The sequence below is a fragment of the Lactuca virosa genome, chromosome 1, assembly GCF_052849685.1.
Source record: "Lactuca virosa cultivar CGN04683 chromosome 1, Lactuca_virosa_CGN04683_v6, whole genome shotgun sequence".
NCBI lineage: Eukaryota > Viridiplantae > Streptophyta > Magnoliopsida > Asterales > Asteraceae > Lactuca > Lactuca virosa.
The window spans coordinates 133,833,168-133,850,648 of record NC_136426.1 but is presented as its reverse complement, the minus strand read 5'-3'; the positions used below and the strand labels follow the sequence as shown (position 1 = coordinate 133,850,648).

General features: G+C 32.9%; 1 protein-coding gene and 1 pseudogene across 1 annotated transcript; both read right to left on the bottom strand.

Moving 5' to 3' along the window:
• Positions 1–6,089: 6,089 nt before the first annotated feature.
• Positions 6,090–7,013, bottom strand: LOC145121000 (large ribosomal RNA subunit accumulation protein YCED homolog 1, chloroplastic pseudogene; annotated as a pseudogene).
• Positions 7,014–15,786: 8,773 nt separating this feature from the next.
• On the bottom strand, positions 15,787–17,117 carry LOC145120994 (uncharacterized). Its single transcript, XM_079056776.1, has 5 exons — positions 16,965–17,117; positions 16,534–16,889; positions 16,390–16,476; positions 16,245–16,327; positions 15,787–16,187 (listed from the first exon to the last, which is right to left on the bottom strand). The coding sequence occupies exons 1-5, from the start codon at positions 17,115–17,117 to the stop codon at positions 15,787–15,789; spliced, it is 1,080 nt and encodes a 359-aa protein (XP_078912902.1).
• Positions 17,118–17,481: the final 364 nt, after the last annotated feature.

The window sequence follows — 17,481 nt, the reverse complement described above, 5'->3', positions numbered from 1 at the left end:
ATCCTAATTAACATGTAATGATACATAAAGGAGTCAAATGAAGGTATTTCACCACTAAATGTGATGGAGAACCACTCTAGGAACTTGGGAATACTTGCACTAAGTGTTAGGACCTTAAAGGATTGAATTAGGTGAGTATATGGCCACCTTTAAGGTGTGTGCGGCCATGGGTGTGCGGCTAGGTGGCGTGTGCGGTTGCACACAGGAGTGTGGGGCCGTATAGAGGGTGTGTGCGGCCGTACACAGGGGTGTGCGGCCGTACACCCTTCATGTATGCTCCAAGAGTCAATTTTTCAGTGTTTTAAGGTTCATACCAAGTCCAACTAGAAGATAGGGAATTAAACTCTCACTTTGGAGGTTCTTTGAGGTGTGTACGGCCACCTTATGAAGGTGTGCGGCCGTACACCTTCATGTGATGAAGAACATGATGAACTTTGATGATTAAGGGCTTAGATCAATGGGTCCTTTATGTATGATAAGCTAGGTGATGGAAAACTCACGTTTCTGAGGCCTTGAGAGTGTTCTTGGATGAAGTTTTTAGAGAGAGAAGGTAGAGAGAGAAAGTAGAGTGCAGCCAAATGAAAGGAATGAGTGAAAGGGGTCACCCTATATAAATAGGGATGAGTGTGCGGCTGGAGGATGGGTGTGCGGCCACACACTCGTGTGTACGGCCATACACTCGGGTGTGCGGCCACACACTCATGTGTACCGCCATACACTCGGGTGTGCGGCCACACACTCATGTGTGCGGCCATACACTCGGGTGTGCGGCCACACACTCATGTGTGCGGCCATACACCCGGGTGTGCGGCCATACACTCATGTGTGTGGCCACACACTCCTTTTTATGGAGTGTTTGGCCTATTTGCAACCCTAAATCTTAAACCAACCCATCCCTAATTCAAACTTTGGTTGTACAAGGCTTTAGATCATCCAAACAGGCTCGAAACGATGCTAAAAGATAGCTGAAACGAGTTTAGCATTGATAGAATTGGTTAAGTGTACAAGATAAAAGTTTCGGGTTGTCACAAAAGTTATTATTCATTTGCTTTATTTTTTCAAAGTCAAAACACTAACTACATACTATAGTATTGAAACATGAAATATAAGATTCATAAAAATAGTATATCTCAAAATAGAGATTTTGGTTCTATTATATGAATACATATTATATCACAAGTATTGAAACATAAAATATAAGAATCATAAAAATTGTATATCTAGAAATAAAGATTTTGGTTCTGATTATAGAAGAATCTCATATTTACATTATTTTTCTTCAAATAATTTTGATATAGCAGTTTTTATCATACCTAATTTTATAGTTAAATTATTGGTATTTTATAAATTATGATTTTCGCCTCTTATTATATTTTAAAGTTGCGTTTTTTGTCCTTTATATAATTTTTTGGCTTTTATTATTATTATGTTTTATTATTAATTTTTTTTAATTAATTATCATTTGTGGTGTTGTACAAAGCAAGATATAATTTCAAACATTTTTTCTCGTCTTCTCCGTACATAATTGTTTGAATCGAAACTTTATTTTTATACTTTTTTGTAGTCTTGCAAAAGTGTTCATCACCGCAACGCGCGGGATGACTAAATACTAGTTTGAATTAATGGTATAAATTATTTTTTTAAAATTCAATTTATATTTTATGGTATTGATTTAATATGTTGGAATCATATATAAGGTATATGTACCATTTTGATTACGTCATTAAAAAATATATTAAAACTGGTGAATTGTAAGGATAATTAATTAATCGAACCGTGTTTTTTCGTTTATTTATTTTGTTCGATTAACCAAACTGATAAAATCTTTGGTTTTCAGTTTTGGTTATAGTCTATTTTTTTTTATCCCACAACTACTAAAATGACGCTATTTAGTTTTGCTTCATGTTTTATATGATATAGTTGTATTTGTTTGGATTAAATATATCTCTAAATATTATTAAAAGAGAATCTTAAATTATCCACTTAACATTCATTGCATTTCAATCATATATTCTATTCTAAACCCTTAGATCATTTACACCCAAAAACCCATTGCGCAATGTTGCCTTCCGTTCGTCATTTAGGTGTTGTTTGTTTTTTTTTAAAAACCACTTCAGACCACTTATTGCTGCGCCGCGCAGCACACGCGCAACAGTTTTTAAGTCAGAAGTCTTCTGAAAAACAAACAGTTGCGAACGCGCAACACTTGGCCCTTCGCAACTGTTTGTTTTTCAGAAGACTTCTGACTTAAAAACTGTTGCGCGTGTGCTGCGTGGCGCAGCACTAAACCAACTGCTTCAAACCTCTTCACGCCTTAGTTTAACTTACTGCAGCAGTATGCAGACGTTAAAAAACAAACATACTTTTTATTACATGTTGCAGCCGTTTGTTCCACCTCTTCTGCTACAGAAGATTGCAGAGGTGGTCCGCAGACTTCACATATTTTCTCTTCGAACAAACAAACAGCACCTTACTCTCTCTGTCTCTTCTTCCTATCTAACGTTAAGAAACAGGTAAACCATTCGCTTCTACTTCAATCGGCCAAGATGACACATCTTCTGATCTCCACCGCCTTTGTACACCTCTTCTAATCTCACTGTTGCTTCCCTCTCCACCGCCTACAATAATATGACAGAATACCCCACAATATTCAATCAACAGGTAGATTTCAGGGCTTTCTCTTTCTGATTTTAGGGCTTTCACTTCCATCTTTCGTTTTCAACCGTCGACTTAAAATAGACCAGCGATTGTCATCTTGAAAAGTGTTTTTTGCATATTCGTTTGAGTAATTGTGAATTTTTGTTCGGTTTTGAAGGTGAATAGAACGTCCGTATTCAATTAAATTTTCTTCTTCATCAATTTGATCTCCTTATGTAGGAAGTTTAATGAGTGTGATTGATCTTAAACACCAGGTCATGATAGTTGGGCGTTTTTGCATTTTCATTGCTTTGTCAACATTTTTGTTCTGAATTTATTCATACGTTTCTGAGATCTATCTCAATTCTTTCATCCATACATATCTTATTTTTCCATGATCTTATCGTATTCCTATACTCCATTCCATGGATGCTCATGCTCACGTTTTTTCTTCTCTTTGCTATCAAACAGTTGTTGAAACTAAAGACGGATCTGTATCTGTTGCTTCAGCTTTTTCTGGCCACCAGCAAGGTTAGATAAGATCCACTACAAATCAATTTTTTTATTTAGTTACTTATTGATCCTCTTATATATCTTCCTTTGGTGCACAACTTAGGTTTTTAAGGGTTGTTGTCCCATTATTATCAGTATCAATCACAAGGGGCATGTATTACTTATGTATTTAGATATCACATGGCCACTCCCATTAAGTTGATAACCATTTTCATAAATATTAGCTGCTTTTCCAACATAACTCACCTGTAATTAATCACAAGTTAACAACAAAAAGTGGCAAAAACTAATATATTAATGATAATAATTATGAATGTAATATGGCTTAAGAGACATAAATGATAAACTAATCTGAGTAGGGATTATAATTGCTTCATTGTTTAATGGAAGTTGTGCATTTGAAGTTGATGATGTAACTGAGGAATTACTTGGAAGAAAACTGAGAAAATTTTGTTATGTGTTTTTCGGAGATTTTAAGGTTTTTTCCATCAGAAGTGAGATTTAGAATGCAGCCTTTTTTTTAGAGGAGGGTTTGGCGAATCTCTTCAAGGGACATTGAATCTCTTCAATTTTTCCTTCAAGATCTTTCAAGAATTCTAGATAACTGCAAGTGTATTAGATATTAGTAAAAAAAATAAACTGATTAATATTTTACATAACAATTTGATTTTAGTTACATGAACTGTTGATTAGTTGAATGTGTAAAATGAAACCATTTACAGCAACTTAAAGTTTCACATCCAAAACCCAGACCATAATCTAAAATTCCTCCTGCTAATAAAAAGACCAAACAGCCACTGTTTCTTAAAATACTAAATCTGAAATTAGTAGAGAAGCAAACCAAAGGGAATAAGCAGTGATCTTTAATTTCCAAAGACCAGGAATATGACCAGAAAATGCAATAGAATATAAAAGAATTATATTAAAATTCTGATGAAAATGCCCCTGTATGAGCATCCGGAACTGCGACATGAAGCGGATAAGCTCAATGAAAAGAATACCATCCACAATGTGACCAAAATACCCCTTGGACAAATACGCATAATTAAAATGACAGGCTCCAGCATTCCTTATCTTCTTTAAATCAATATCACTCATATCAAAATACTTGTGGTTATTCCGCTGAAATTTCAATTTTTACAAAATGACGAATATACCCTTTAAGCCATTTCTTGAATAACCCTCTTTTATTAATGTGTGGTTGATAAATATTACTTTCAAAGGTCAAACTTTCACAGTTTGTGAATTTAGTCTTTTTTTATCATTGCTAGATAGTTTTTACTAATTATTATTTTTACACCATGTGTTCCATGCATGTAAAAAACTCAACCAAATTGAGCTCTCTGATTGTGAGATTTATGCCTCTTGTGAGCCCTGTCCTATGTGCTTTGGTGCCATTCATCTTTCAAGAATCAAGGTGCATTTTCCTCTCTAATCCAAATGACATCTTTACCCTTTTGTCTAAAAATGAGAGTAAAGTTACAACACTACAACCTTTTACATACGTCCTGCTTTAGCAAAGAGTGTACATGACCATTTTACCCCTAAAATCCAAAAAAAAGATCCGTTATTTAGTTTATTTATGTGAATGCAAAGTTGGTTTATGGGGCAAAAGCAGAAGCAGCAATTGCAGTTAGGTTTGATGATTTCATTGCAGATGCATTAAGAGGCACTGGATTTTATCAAAAGGCTCATATGGAGATTAAAAAAGCGGATGGAAATGGAACAGTTATTGCTGAACAAGTATTTGAAAACACCAAAGCCAAATTCTCCATGTATTGATTTCATTTCATACATTTTAACATTTCACATTTTCAACATTATTATTATTTCTCCATTGTTCTCAACAATTGATTACAGAATCTCAAGTTTTCTTTCATTAGACACTATCTATATGTAATTGTTTGCATTTTACAATTTCTGTTTTACTAATTTATTTATTAATCAGAAAACTGAGGTTTTTGAATCAAGAATCAAGAACATAACAGAGACATACACTTCAGGCCAGATAATATTAAAGGAGCTTGTTGACACACTGCAAACAGAAGCTTCTTCTGATTTGGTTCATATAAAATTCTCTTATTACTCTTTTCATACTTTATATCTCATATTTTGTTTTTTAAATCTGCAGTAAGTGGTTTCTTGTGATGGATGCTGTGGAATCACCTTCAACATAGTTCAGAACTAACAGTTTTACAAATGCTATTAAGAAATTGTTTATTTGGTCTATTGCACGTAAGCTATTTTTCTTTATACATTAAATTGTTTAACATTACAAAAAATCAAATATTCTAATATATTTATAATATTTCACCTTTTTTCAGGGTTTGCGCGTGTAAAAGGAAGATACAGATAGTCTTATTTTAAATAATTAAAGAAAAAAAAGATATTCAATAAAAGGAAGATACCGATAGTATATATCAGTTGTTTTATACTGAATGTAGTTGTCTTATTTTAATTTTTGATTTTGTAAATAAACATGTCCACATTAGACGTTTAAAGAATTAAATAATTAAAGGCTATTAAAGTTGCTTTTTATTTCCAACAATACAACGCCAAATTCGCTACATGTTTTAATAGAAGATTTATTCTATCTTATAAATAGATATTTTATACATTTAAATATTAAATAGTTAAATACGTATAAGATATCTATTTATAAGATACAATTAGGTATATCATAACCAATTCAAGCAATTTTATGTAACAATAAAAACAAATAAATATGCAAATTTGTTAAAGAAAATCTTTTCAACACTGAAACAATATATATATACTTTTTTCAGTTAACTGAAAATACAAGATATTACATTTTGTTGCCCGGCTTCCATATCATAGTATTGAAAACACATATCATATTATTCGAAATCATCTCGATGCTAGAAGAGTTAACATTTTTAACGGAATAAACATAAAAATGATAAATACTAATTTGATTTTTATATAAAATAGAAATTCAACATAGACAAGATTACACGATTGGTCTGTTGACTACAATTACAGCTACTTGTATTCAAATTTTGACCACATTTGAGACACAAACCTTTACACATCGGATCACATATGGCATTGATCTTTATTCCAGATGCATCATGTCTCTTACATTCTTTGATATGTCTATCACTTTCTCTTCAGGAGGGAAATACAACCAGTCATCTAAGTCAAGTCATCTAAGTCAACAGATGCTAAATCTTCTTCTTCTTCTTCTTTAGTTCCATTGACCTTACTTTGACCATAAATTACTCCCATGTTTATTGTTTTAGGATCTTCTATTGGCTCTTCACGTAGAATCGAGAAATTAGAGAACACACAATCAGCAGCAGATCCACCACACCTTCAATCAAAGTTTGAACAAACAATTACAAATTATGTCCCTGTTCTTTGAAAAGTATTTAAATTTTTTCCCAGTACCTGTTGCATCCAAGAGTTATGATTGTTCGTATGATCCCATCAAGCTTTAAGTTGTGCTTCTTTCTGGTAACATCCATGGATATCAAGACAGGTGTTCCATGTGGATAATCCTTCACTGACTTTGTGACACGTGATCCCATTAAAGAAGCTCGAGATCTTGAAACATCAGTAGAAAGATGTACTAATCCTAATCTTTCTAAGGTTGTGCAATACTCAATGTGGTAGATTGAAGGGTTCCTTTGGTACAAAATTGCCCCTTCCCAAGGTGAATCCATGGAGTCATCTCCTTCTCCTTGATCTATCCAATCATCTTCCATATTGTTTTCATCACTAAAGAGTTCATAACTGGAGTTCATGGAGGATTCTCTTGCTATGAGTTTCATGGGTGCTTTGTGTTTTAGAATCATGGATATGTGGTTATTAGGAAATAAGCATTTTTGAAGAATGTTGCAGTGGATAGAAAAATGGTGTCAGGCTCCTTAATGACTTCCCTTCAACTACAAGCCAACATACATAACTGATGTACATAATTTCAAAATCTAACTATATTTTAGCAAAAATAGATTGAAATGTTGTCATAGATATCGATGTTGAATATAGAAACTTGCCATCGTCTGTAACCAATCCAATTAGTGTATGTTTCTATCTCTCCAATTAAATAGAGATCATAACCAAATATAAAAACCTAAAATAGAGAACTTTTCTCCTTAAATAAATGTCAAAATAGAGATCATAACCAAATATAAAAACTTACAAAATTAGGGAGGATTTTTTTAATAAAAATTGCAAAGAAATCTCACAGAAAACTATGAAAATCAGGAAAAAAAAATAACACGGTTTTACCTTAAATAAATCTCACAATAGAGATTATAAGCAAATAAATCTCACCAATCCCTCTCCGTTGTCATTCCCAAGTCTCCGATTTCACCATCTTCTTCGCCTGGCACCCGTTGCTGACTCGCTGACTCGCTGACTGAAATCTTTCTTAAAATCGGCTAAACTTCTTGCCCCTGTCTGTCAGCCTATGATCAAGCTCTGTTGGTAGACTCATACTCACTCACTAATCAAACCCGTTGCTGACCAGCCGTCTATACGACTCTCCGAACCTCCGTCGTCCATTGTTGTCGTCCTCTTCGCCGATTGCACTGTTTTTTCTGTTATTCTCCACTCTTCTTTTCTCTTGAAAATTAGATCTTGAAGATCAGGTACGTCGTCTTTATTTTCTTTTGAAAATACCGTCTTCAGCGACTTCACTTTAGAGGGTTGTGTTATTGAATCAGTAGCTTTTAAGTTTTAAGTGATAAATAACAAAGATATGAAGTTTTAAGTGATAAATAACAAAGATATGTGAAGGTTCCTAAAATATCTATGGCTAATAGTGTATGCGTATGAAACACAAAGTTGGTAAATAGTCCTTGCCTAATTACGAAATAACAGAAATGGTCCTTGCATTTCACAAAATTAGACGGCTGTATTATTGAATTTGTAAGTTTCATGTATAATGTTAAGTCTTTTTAATATATATATATATATATATATATATATATATATATATATATATATATATATATATATATATATATATATAATATTTGTAAATTATGTTTCTATGTTTAACTTATGATATTATGTTTCTGTGTCGATATCTCTCTTTGTCGATTGTTATTACAATCTAAAATACAACTTTTGAAGTCTTTTCAATCAACCACGGATGGGGATGAACCTCTCATTTAATTGTCATCCAAAATTACATGTTAATTTATTCAGAAGACTTCAAAATTGCAATATATTGATATAATTTGACTTTGACCCAATTTGTTGTTATTTTCTACCTAAATTAAAAATTGCAAATAGCTTTCTGTTTGTGACTTAACTGTGGTCTGTGTGTTTGTAATTGTTGTTTCTGTATGAGTAAGGGTAGAATGCTCATTTTTTAAAATTTGACCATGAAGCATACTAACATTATAAAATGTCAAATTATTAGCTAATAATCCACATGGTTTTTACTTGGACACATGAAAAAATGAGACATGTTAGTTGGTACCAATGCTATTTTAAAAAATTAAGTCTGAATCTATTTTTTCCAAATTTAAAATTTGCATTCATAAATCTGATAACCGTGATATCCCAAAAATTGCATATTTAGCTATGTTGTTATTAATTGTTTAAAGGTAAAAAGACATTGCTATTTCATACCAGTATGCCATAATTCATAATATATATTTTTTTCCTTTTTTTTTCTTTTTTTATTATGTAAATTTAGTATAAAACATTCATAAATGTTTTGTTCTTTTATAATAGTAAAAATACGACAAAATAAAAATATATATACCAACATTCCCAAATTGCCCATGCATTGTACATTTATTTTTACTACACATTTTATAACAACAAATTTGTATTTTTTTTGCTTTGTACCTTTAATCATAAACCCATACTTACATAAAGTTTGATATTTTTTTTATAAAAGTCCCGTTTAAGCATTAAACTTAATAAATATTTAACTTCAAACAATCATTATTTTGTCCACAAATAGATAAATGGCTCAAACCACAATTGCTAATTGTAGCAACCCTTCGTCATTGATCATCTACTCTGAAAATGAAGATTTCCTTCATAATTTTGATTTCCATAGTATTGCTGATCTCCAACAAGTACATCAGGTTTATATACGTCACTTTCATTTACAATATATAAATTATGTGAAATTGGTTTTGTATTATTTATATCTTAATCCTTGATTATTATTATTTTATACTAAAATTTAAACTTCCATTAACATTTTTTAGGAAAAAACTTTAATTGTTGTCGGTACGATTAAGCAAGTATGTGCTGAAGGGGAATGATATTGTTTTACTTGTACTAGATGTCAACAGAAAGTCGTAAAACAAATTTTAATCCATGATGATCAGTTTCAAGATAAAGAAGTTTTTTATTGTAACACTTCAAGCTGCATGAACAAAGTCATTTCTGTTGTTCCCAGGTTTTGAAACTTATGTTATAAATATTAATATATTGTTCTGTTAAATTATATAAATTTATATTACTAAATCTATTTACATCAATGCTTTCAGTTTGAAAATCATCATTATAGTTGAAGATATTACCGGTTCGGTGTCACTTACTTTATATGATTCTGACGCAAAGAAGCTTATAAAAAAACGCACAATAGTTGGTTCATCAGTTTTATGAGGTTACACATATTAACTTCATTTACATAAAACAAATTTATTATTTTGTATATCTATTTTTATAAACGTTCTTTTTTTAGGATGGTAATAACAAAATTTATCCATCTGCTCTGAATATACTATTGGAGAAAAAGATGGCGTTCAAAATTCAAATTTCACATGACAATTTGAAGAACAAAACAGAACGTTATGCTATCTCAAGGATCACGTCTAACAATACAATCATTGATGAATTGAAAAAAATATTGAAAATGGATCGGGTAAAATTCTTTACCGTCAATACTACAAACAGTATACTTATTATCATTTCAATTCGTATGTGGTGAAAGATTAAATTTTAAGTTTTTCTAATATTATTATCTTATTATTTCTTTCTTTTGCAGTTATCGTTATTGACTTCTGAACTAATTATTGGAATTCTTTCACGAACATCATTACAAACATTTGCTACTATACGTTGTACAAATAAATATTTTGGAAATCTAACATACAGCAACCATGTTCTTCATAACTACAACCGTAGAAATAATGTCGTTTGTGGAATTATCGTTCAACAAAAAAAAACCATGGAGAAATATAGAGCGTCAGTTTGTTCCGTCTTCTGCTAGCAACAATCTTGACATTGATTGGCTACCACATACTTATACTATTTCAGCGTCATCCTTGTGCGGACTCCTTGTTGAATCCTATGATCCAAATGAATACGTTTCAAAGATTTTATTTGTTATCAAACCAACGACTACAGATTTCAAATGGATACCGTTTCCGATCTCTGAATACACTACGGTAAAGTTTGCTTTGGTAGTTATCAGTTCGAACTCGTTACATTTCAAGGTCATTCGATTGTCATACATAAAGCCATCGTAAGAGTTTATATGTAGTATATTTTATGTTATTAATTTACTTTATTATTTACTTATATGTTATTGTATTTGTAGTGATATGCTTAAGGAAAAAGTAGACTACGATTACTACAAGATAGAATTGTTTTCATCTACTACATGGCAATTGAGGGAATTTTAAAATATTCAGTTACCATCATCTGTTTTTCCTGTTTCTGATGAGGCAGTTACGAGTTGCGGTGTCGTTTACTTCTTATTATCTAATGATATCATATTGCGATTTGATATTTATTCAGAAGAACATATACTCATATTTGCACCTTCTATTATTAATGACTTCAAACCGTATGCATCGAGACTGATCAAGTTTCACGGAAAATTGAGATATTTCTCTGTAAGTGGAGATCGTTTGTGGGCTATGTGGGTTTTCATTTACAATCGGTGGGTTAAAGTAGATGTTAGTAACTACAGTGAAGGTCCACATGAATGGTGGGATTATAGAAACAATACCTTATATTTCTTTAAAGGAAATACGATTGAGTATGTGGTTCTGGCACATCCTTCTCAACAAGTTTTTTCAATCCGTTCTGATTTTGATAGAGTGACTATGCCAAGTAGATATTATTGATTATATATATTTTAATTTGCATTCGAACATAGTTGTTTTTTGTAATGAACTATTTAAATATTTTATATTACTCTATGATTTATTAGTTTATTTATTTATTCTTTTAAATGTTATGAGGTTAAAATAGCTGTTGTAATGTATGTTAATGAATTTAAAATAGCTATGGTAATGTACTTTTAATTGTCATGCTTCCTATGATGTAATATATGTTTACAATTCTATGTTTTTTTATACGCTCCCCCGCGTTTAACGCGGGTCATAATCTAGTACACGTAATATATTAGAATGTAAGTGATTCATTCTCAAATGTCGTTTTTTTATAAAAAAATATTGAGAAAATTTATGAAATAACCAAAAGTTAGGGGGTGTTTTAAGCATTTAATCATGAAATTTTGAGTTTTGGAAAATGACCACGAGATCCGCAGAGGGGGATCTGCGGATCCCTTTAATCTTCTGAGGAACGATGCACAGTACTAAGAAAATGGCGTGACACCACTCAATGACAAAAAATTTCGTGGCTATAATGGTTCCGCAGAGGTGGCTCTACGGATCAATTGTACACATCTGCGGATTGCTAATAATCACAGCAGATCCATCGAAAACGGGTAAAATCGGAAAAATTGCCAAAACCAACCTCATTCGTAATACCCTAACTGTGGAAAGAGGAAGGAGGCAACTCGAAGACGCTGAATCGATCATTCTAATGGTGCGTCGATCGCGACTTGTAGAACAACTACACTCGTATGTGTTATCCGATGACTATGGAACACATGTAAGTTTATTTTTCCTCCTTTTGAAATTGTATGAAAACGTAATTGCCCCCTCTGCGGATCGACATTCATCTATGCGGAATTCCTAATGTTTTTTTATTTTGATTTTATATGCAGAATTTGGTATTATTATTTTTTTTCGATTTTGAGTTCCATAGTCCATTAAAATGCATAATAATTATAAAAGGGTATTTTAGTCTTATTTTTTAAATTTTGCCATATATGTGTTATCTTTTGCAGCATAGTAGTGGAAGGCCTGCAAAATTAACTTTTAAAGGGTTGGTGGGGACTGTGTTGAGGAAGTTCATTCCAAAACTAAATAGTAGGCGACTTGAATTATTTTCGAGAGACATTGTTTGGGATCTTCATTGGTATGCCCATCCCGAATGGTGACCCGATGCTCTGTCATTTGATGATGTTGCATGAGGTTCGTGATTGTAGCCAGGTTGGGAGGTTTCAGTTCGAGTTACATGGCAAGGTGGTGGAATATGGTGAAACTGAATTTTGTTTGATTAGCGGTTTGAGATTTGGACCTTATGTTGATTTAATCAATACAAACACAACACAAAATCTGCATTATGGAATCGGTTGTTCCCAAATGTGAGAGATGAAGATTTACGACTGAAAGATATAGAAGACTACATAAAAGGGCCAACATTTTTGACTTGTAGTGATGATGATGTGGTAATGCATATGAATATCTTGTTTTTGTTGAAAGGTCTCATAGGACGCGGTACAAATAAGTGCATTCTGTCGGTAGTGTATGAGCTCGCCGATAATCTATATAATTGGAACAGGTAATAAATTTAATATTTATTTATAACTACAAGATGATTTATATTAATTATAATGAGTATGAACAAGTTTGCGTGGGGTACGTTTTTATGGAGGTATAGTGAAACACAATTATGACTCTGGTTTGGGAAAATTTACAGATATTTGTGAGATCAAGCCAATGTGGGTTCCGTGAAGACGTTGAAGTATACGGTGACTGGTTTTCACTTTTTTTTAAGGTTAGTTTTACGTGCAATTAATATTACACATTTTAAAGTGTTTATAATCATCGACAAATCATAACATGCATGTTAAAGTTATACTAGGTATGGATTCTGGAGACATTTCCAGAAGCTTTGAGGTATGCGCATCACACCAAGAATGAGGGCATGGAGAATAAAAACACAATTAACTGTGGAGCAATGTTTACGTAGATTAGACGTGTCACTGGTATAGTTATACATTCCTTATAAAGTTATACATAGTAAAAAATCTCAAAATTTATATGTAGTTAAAGTTAATGTTTTTATTTTGCAGAAAAACAACATTCCACGTGTTGTTGAAGCAACGATTTTTTAGATCGAATTGTCATTCTATTTTCGTTATCTGACTTGGACTTTGCATGAAGTGGAGTCTCCACCGATGCAGCAAAGCCCCCCTAAACAACGGTATCCATCACCTTACCCCTCTCAGTTTCAGCAAGTAGATTACATCATCTCACCCTCTCATGTTCGGGGAGCAGACCACAGCACTTCACAAGACAGTAAAATAGACAAGTTAATGGGCGTTGTTAATCATTTGGTAACCATAATCGAGCAGTTTACGAAGAAAATTGACAAATGGGAAAACGAAAGACAATTTCGTGTGAATGATATCAATAATGTCGATGGCCATGAAACATTTTTTGGTGGTTTGGATCCGGAGTCACCCGCTACGTATATGGAGTCGTCACCTATTGTTGTTGAAATTAATGATAATACAGTTACACCGGTAAAGGATACACCAAAAAAGAGGGGGAAGATGAAATCGAAGTATTTTTAGGGAGCCTTACGTACACATATTACATAAATTACTTTCTATTTATAAATTATATCATCGTTAAAAATTAATTAACATTTTGATTTTATAGGTTCCATCCACAGAACCAGTGAAGAACAAAAAAGGAAGAAAACCGAAGGACGGTACTTTAGAGAACGTACAATTACTATTGGATCGTTACATGCCTACTGAGGAGGAATTTTGGAAATTATGGGGAAAGAACCAGACGGCGCTTTTTTTAGAACATAAGCATTATAAAGGTTTTGATATGAATTGAGAATTTTGGGCAACTTTACTTGGCATGTATGGGTCTGGGTGGTTGGACTCTACGGTAAGATATATCCCTTATTTCATTGCACAAAACATTTTGGATGATTAATTGTACAAAATATAACTTCTTATCTTATAACACACAACATTTGGTAATATGGGTGTCGTTGCTCAAGGAAATCAATCCCTCGACTGCTAGGTGGACGATTATTAATCCTCAGCACCACTTTGGAAGCTTGGAACAAACATTATTTGAGGCGAATAGCAACAGGGAAGGTTGGCGGACCTTATTGGAAGGATATTGATCGAGTTAGTATATTTATTTATATATCATATAATTTTAAAATTATATATATATATATATATATATATATATATTTACATTTTTATGCAGATTTTAATTCCCATCGATGTTCCACAAATTCATTGGTTTTTGGCCGAGTTGAATCTCATTACATGGAAAGTGACCATATACGATTCAGCTAAATGTTGTTTTTACTTTAAAGATTATGGGGAAAACGGTTGTTTCAAAACCTTGGGTGATAGTATTTTAAGTGAACTAGACAAAATTTCATATTGGAAGCATTTTCCCGATAGATAGAAACCTACTTCGGTGGAATTTGTTGAAGGTGAAAACGTCCCGCAACAGGAAGATGGAGGTAGAGGAGATTGTGGAGTATATGTGTGCGTGTTCATGGAAATGCTTGCATCGGGGGTGGAAGTGGAGACACACCAGCCAACTCGAGTTATGGAATTTAATTACTATAATAGGATGACAGAAATTATTTGGGCAACTAGAGGTTGATTGTGTAGTTGGATTGTGTAGTTTTATTACTGTTTTAAGACTAATCGGTTATTTTATGATTATATTAGTGCATCATTACTAGTAGAGTTAATTTCATAAAATAAATTAAACTAGAAGATAATACATATAACAAACCAAACACACATAATAAACGTAGAACAGTAATTAACTTAAGGCAACTACAATGGATACTTATCTTTCTCCATTGTTCTATAGTTGTCCCTAATTCTTAGTTTATCTTCAAAACGATTTTTTTGCCGCCCAAGATCTATCATTTTTGCATCCTTCTCAGCAAACCATTTTCAGTCATTTTGATAGTCTTTTTAGTCTTTTTTATCCATTATTCATGCTCTTTGATTTTATTTTTATTAATCTACATCCTTTCCTCAGCCTCTTTGCACTCTGCCGCAATGACGTCACGACGTTCAGTGAGAGCCCGAGATGACTCTTTATCTATTTTTTGTTGTTCTGCAGCCCATTACAATTGTTGCAAAGTATCATCAAACATATATGGCCCTCTCATGTTTGGTGATGATGCAAGAAAAGGGTCTATCGGATCACAATAGTAATAATCAACTTCGTTGCACGAGAAAATATAGAAATTTGAAGATGAACTCATCTTAAAATTCAAAAAAAATGTAACTCTCTACCAAAAATTCAACGGTCATCTATGACAATTTATACACCCTTCAACTCCGCATAGAGCTGTTTGTCAGTCTGCAGAGCTATTTGTCAATCCACGGAGCTGTTTGTTGGGAATCCAAGGATGTTATTCGTTGTGATCCATACATTACAATTATATATTAAAAGGTAAACATTATTTATTAAAAAGTAAACAATGCCAACAGACCAAAATTAAGGTTGACATAGAATTGAATACAAACTAATATTTATTGTGATGCATACATTACAATTCAAGTAAATTGTCGTGGAGGTAAGACGAAAACACTTTCAACTGGTATTTCCAGTGCATAAGGATTGGAATAGGATTCACCGTCTCAATTTGAAAAGTATTTTGATACACTGCAGTAGTTAACTTTAAATTTACCATTTGCTGGATTTCTTCAATTTCAAGCCTTTGTAGTGATGCTATAGCGTGATCACAAGGTATACCGCATTTTTGCCATTTCCCACAAGTACAAATCCCATCTTCTAATTGCACGAATTCGGTGGTTAAATACTTACTCACATCATATCTGTCGCCAACAATATGCCTAACCCTACAACCATCGGAGTGGATAAATCTTTTTTGAAGCACCTTAAGTGCATAAGGGGTCAGAAGACCATGAAATTCCCCTGTGAAATTAACTGAATCATCAAATAAAAATTATGATGTTATAATGTATAATAACGTTTCATTATTACCTCCGAATGTAGCACGTTGAATATACACTCCTTGCATCGAGTCATGGACCATTTGAATGATTGTCGTTATTGGTAACTCATGCCTGTTTATTCTTATCCAATTGACGACATCGGGAATGTCAATGAATTTCACATTGAAACGTACTTTAAGGGAAAAAAAGCCCGTACCCATTTTGCAATGACAATATTGTCAAGCCAATGAAGATCATTCCCATTCACCTCATTTTGTAATCTGTTCAAACACGCATAAAAATCAGACACATTAAACACTTTGCATGTATTTTAGAACAGTTGCTCCACAACTGTATTGCTTATGGTGGAATCCTGTATTTTCTCAGCTATATTTTTACAACAATAGCCATGATATGAATCGGGGTAGACTCTTCGAACTGCAAAGTATATGGACTTAGTCATATGACTTATGAAACCAACTTCCGTACTATCACCTAAACATTCTTTTAGCCTCCTCATGAACCATACCCATGACTCGTCACAGTTTATGGTTCCCAAAGCAAATGTAATGAGAAGGAGTTCATGATTTCCATCTAAAGCAACCGCAATGTACATGGATGTAATGTATGTCCCAATTAGAGGTACGTGACCAACGAATATGATTAGTATCATATACGTGAGAAACATACGAATCTGCAAGTAAAGATAAGAATATTAGCCATATTACAACTTCAAATAACAAAAAATTTAGTATAAAGGATTTCATACCATGCATCCTAATGCCACAAAACAAAACTGGAAACGATTGTACGAATCTTTCTTAATGCACATGAAGGTGTTAGGATTGATTCTTTGCAGATTATGAAAGAAAATCGGTAGGTTGGAGAAACTCTTTTTTAATACATCATTGAACGAACTCATTTTGACAACTTTCGACAACTTCTAAAAATGAAAATGGTTGTCCAATTTAAATGGAATCTGTATTCATTATTCTGAAGAACTGTTTAGGAATCTGCAGAGCTGTTTGGGAATCCATAAAGTTGTTTGTCAGTCCGCATAACAGTTTGGGAATCCACAAAGCTATTTGTCAGTCCGCAGAGTTGTTTGTCAGTCTGCAGAGCTTATTGTTAGACCGCATAGTTGTTTCTCATTCTGTAGAGTTGTTTGTCAGTCCTCAAAGTCGTTTCTCATTCCGCAGAGCCAACTAACAGTCGTTTTTCTTATTTAAGCAATCATTTATTCTTCAATAAACTCAAACCTTTATTATGAAATGGCCTAAAATGTA

Coding starts and splice junctions, on each gene's coding strand:
- LOC145120994 (XM_079056776.1), bottom strand. CDS start 17,117: ATGAGTTCGTTCAATGATGTATTAAAAAAGAGTTTCTCCAACCTACCG. Junction 16,890..16,964: donor TTGTGGCATTAGGATGCATG/GTATGAAATCCT, acceptor CTTTACTTGCAG/ATTCGTATGTTTCTCACGTA. Junction 16,188..16,244: donor TCAACGTGCTACATTCGGAG/GTAATAATGAAA, acceptor TTGATGATTCAG/TTAATTTCACAGGGGAATTT.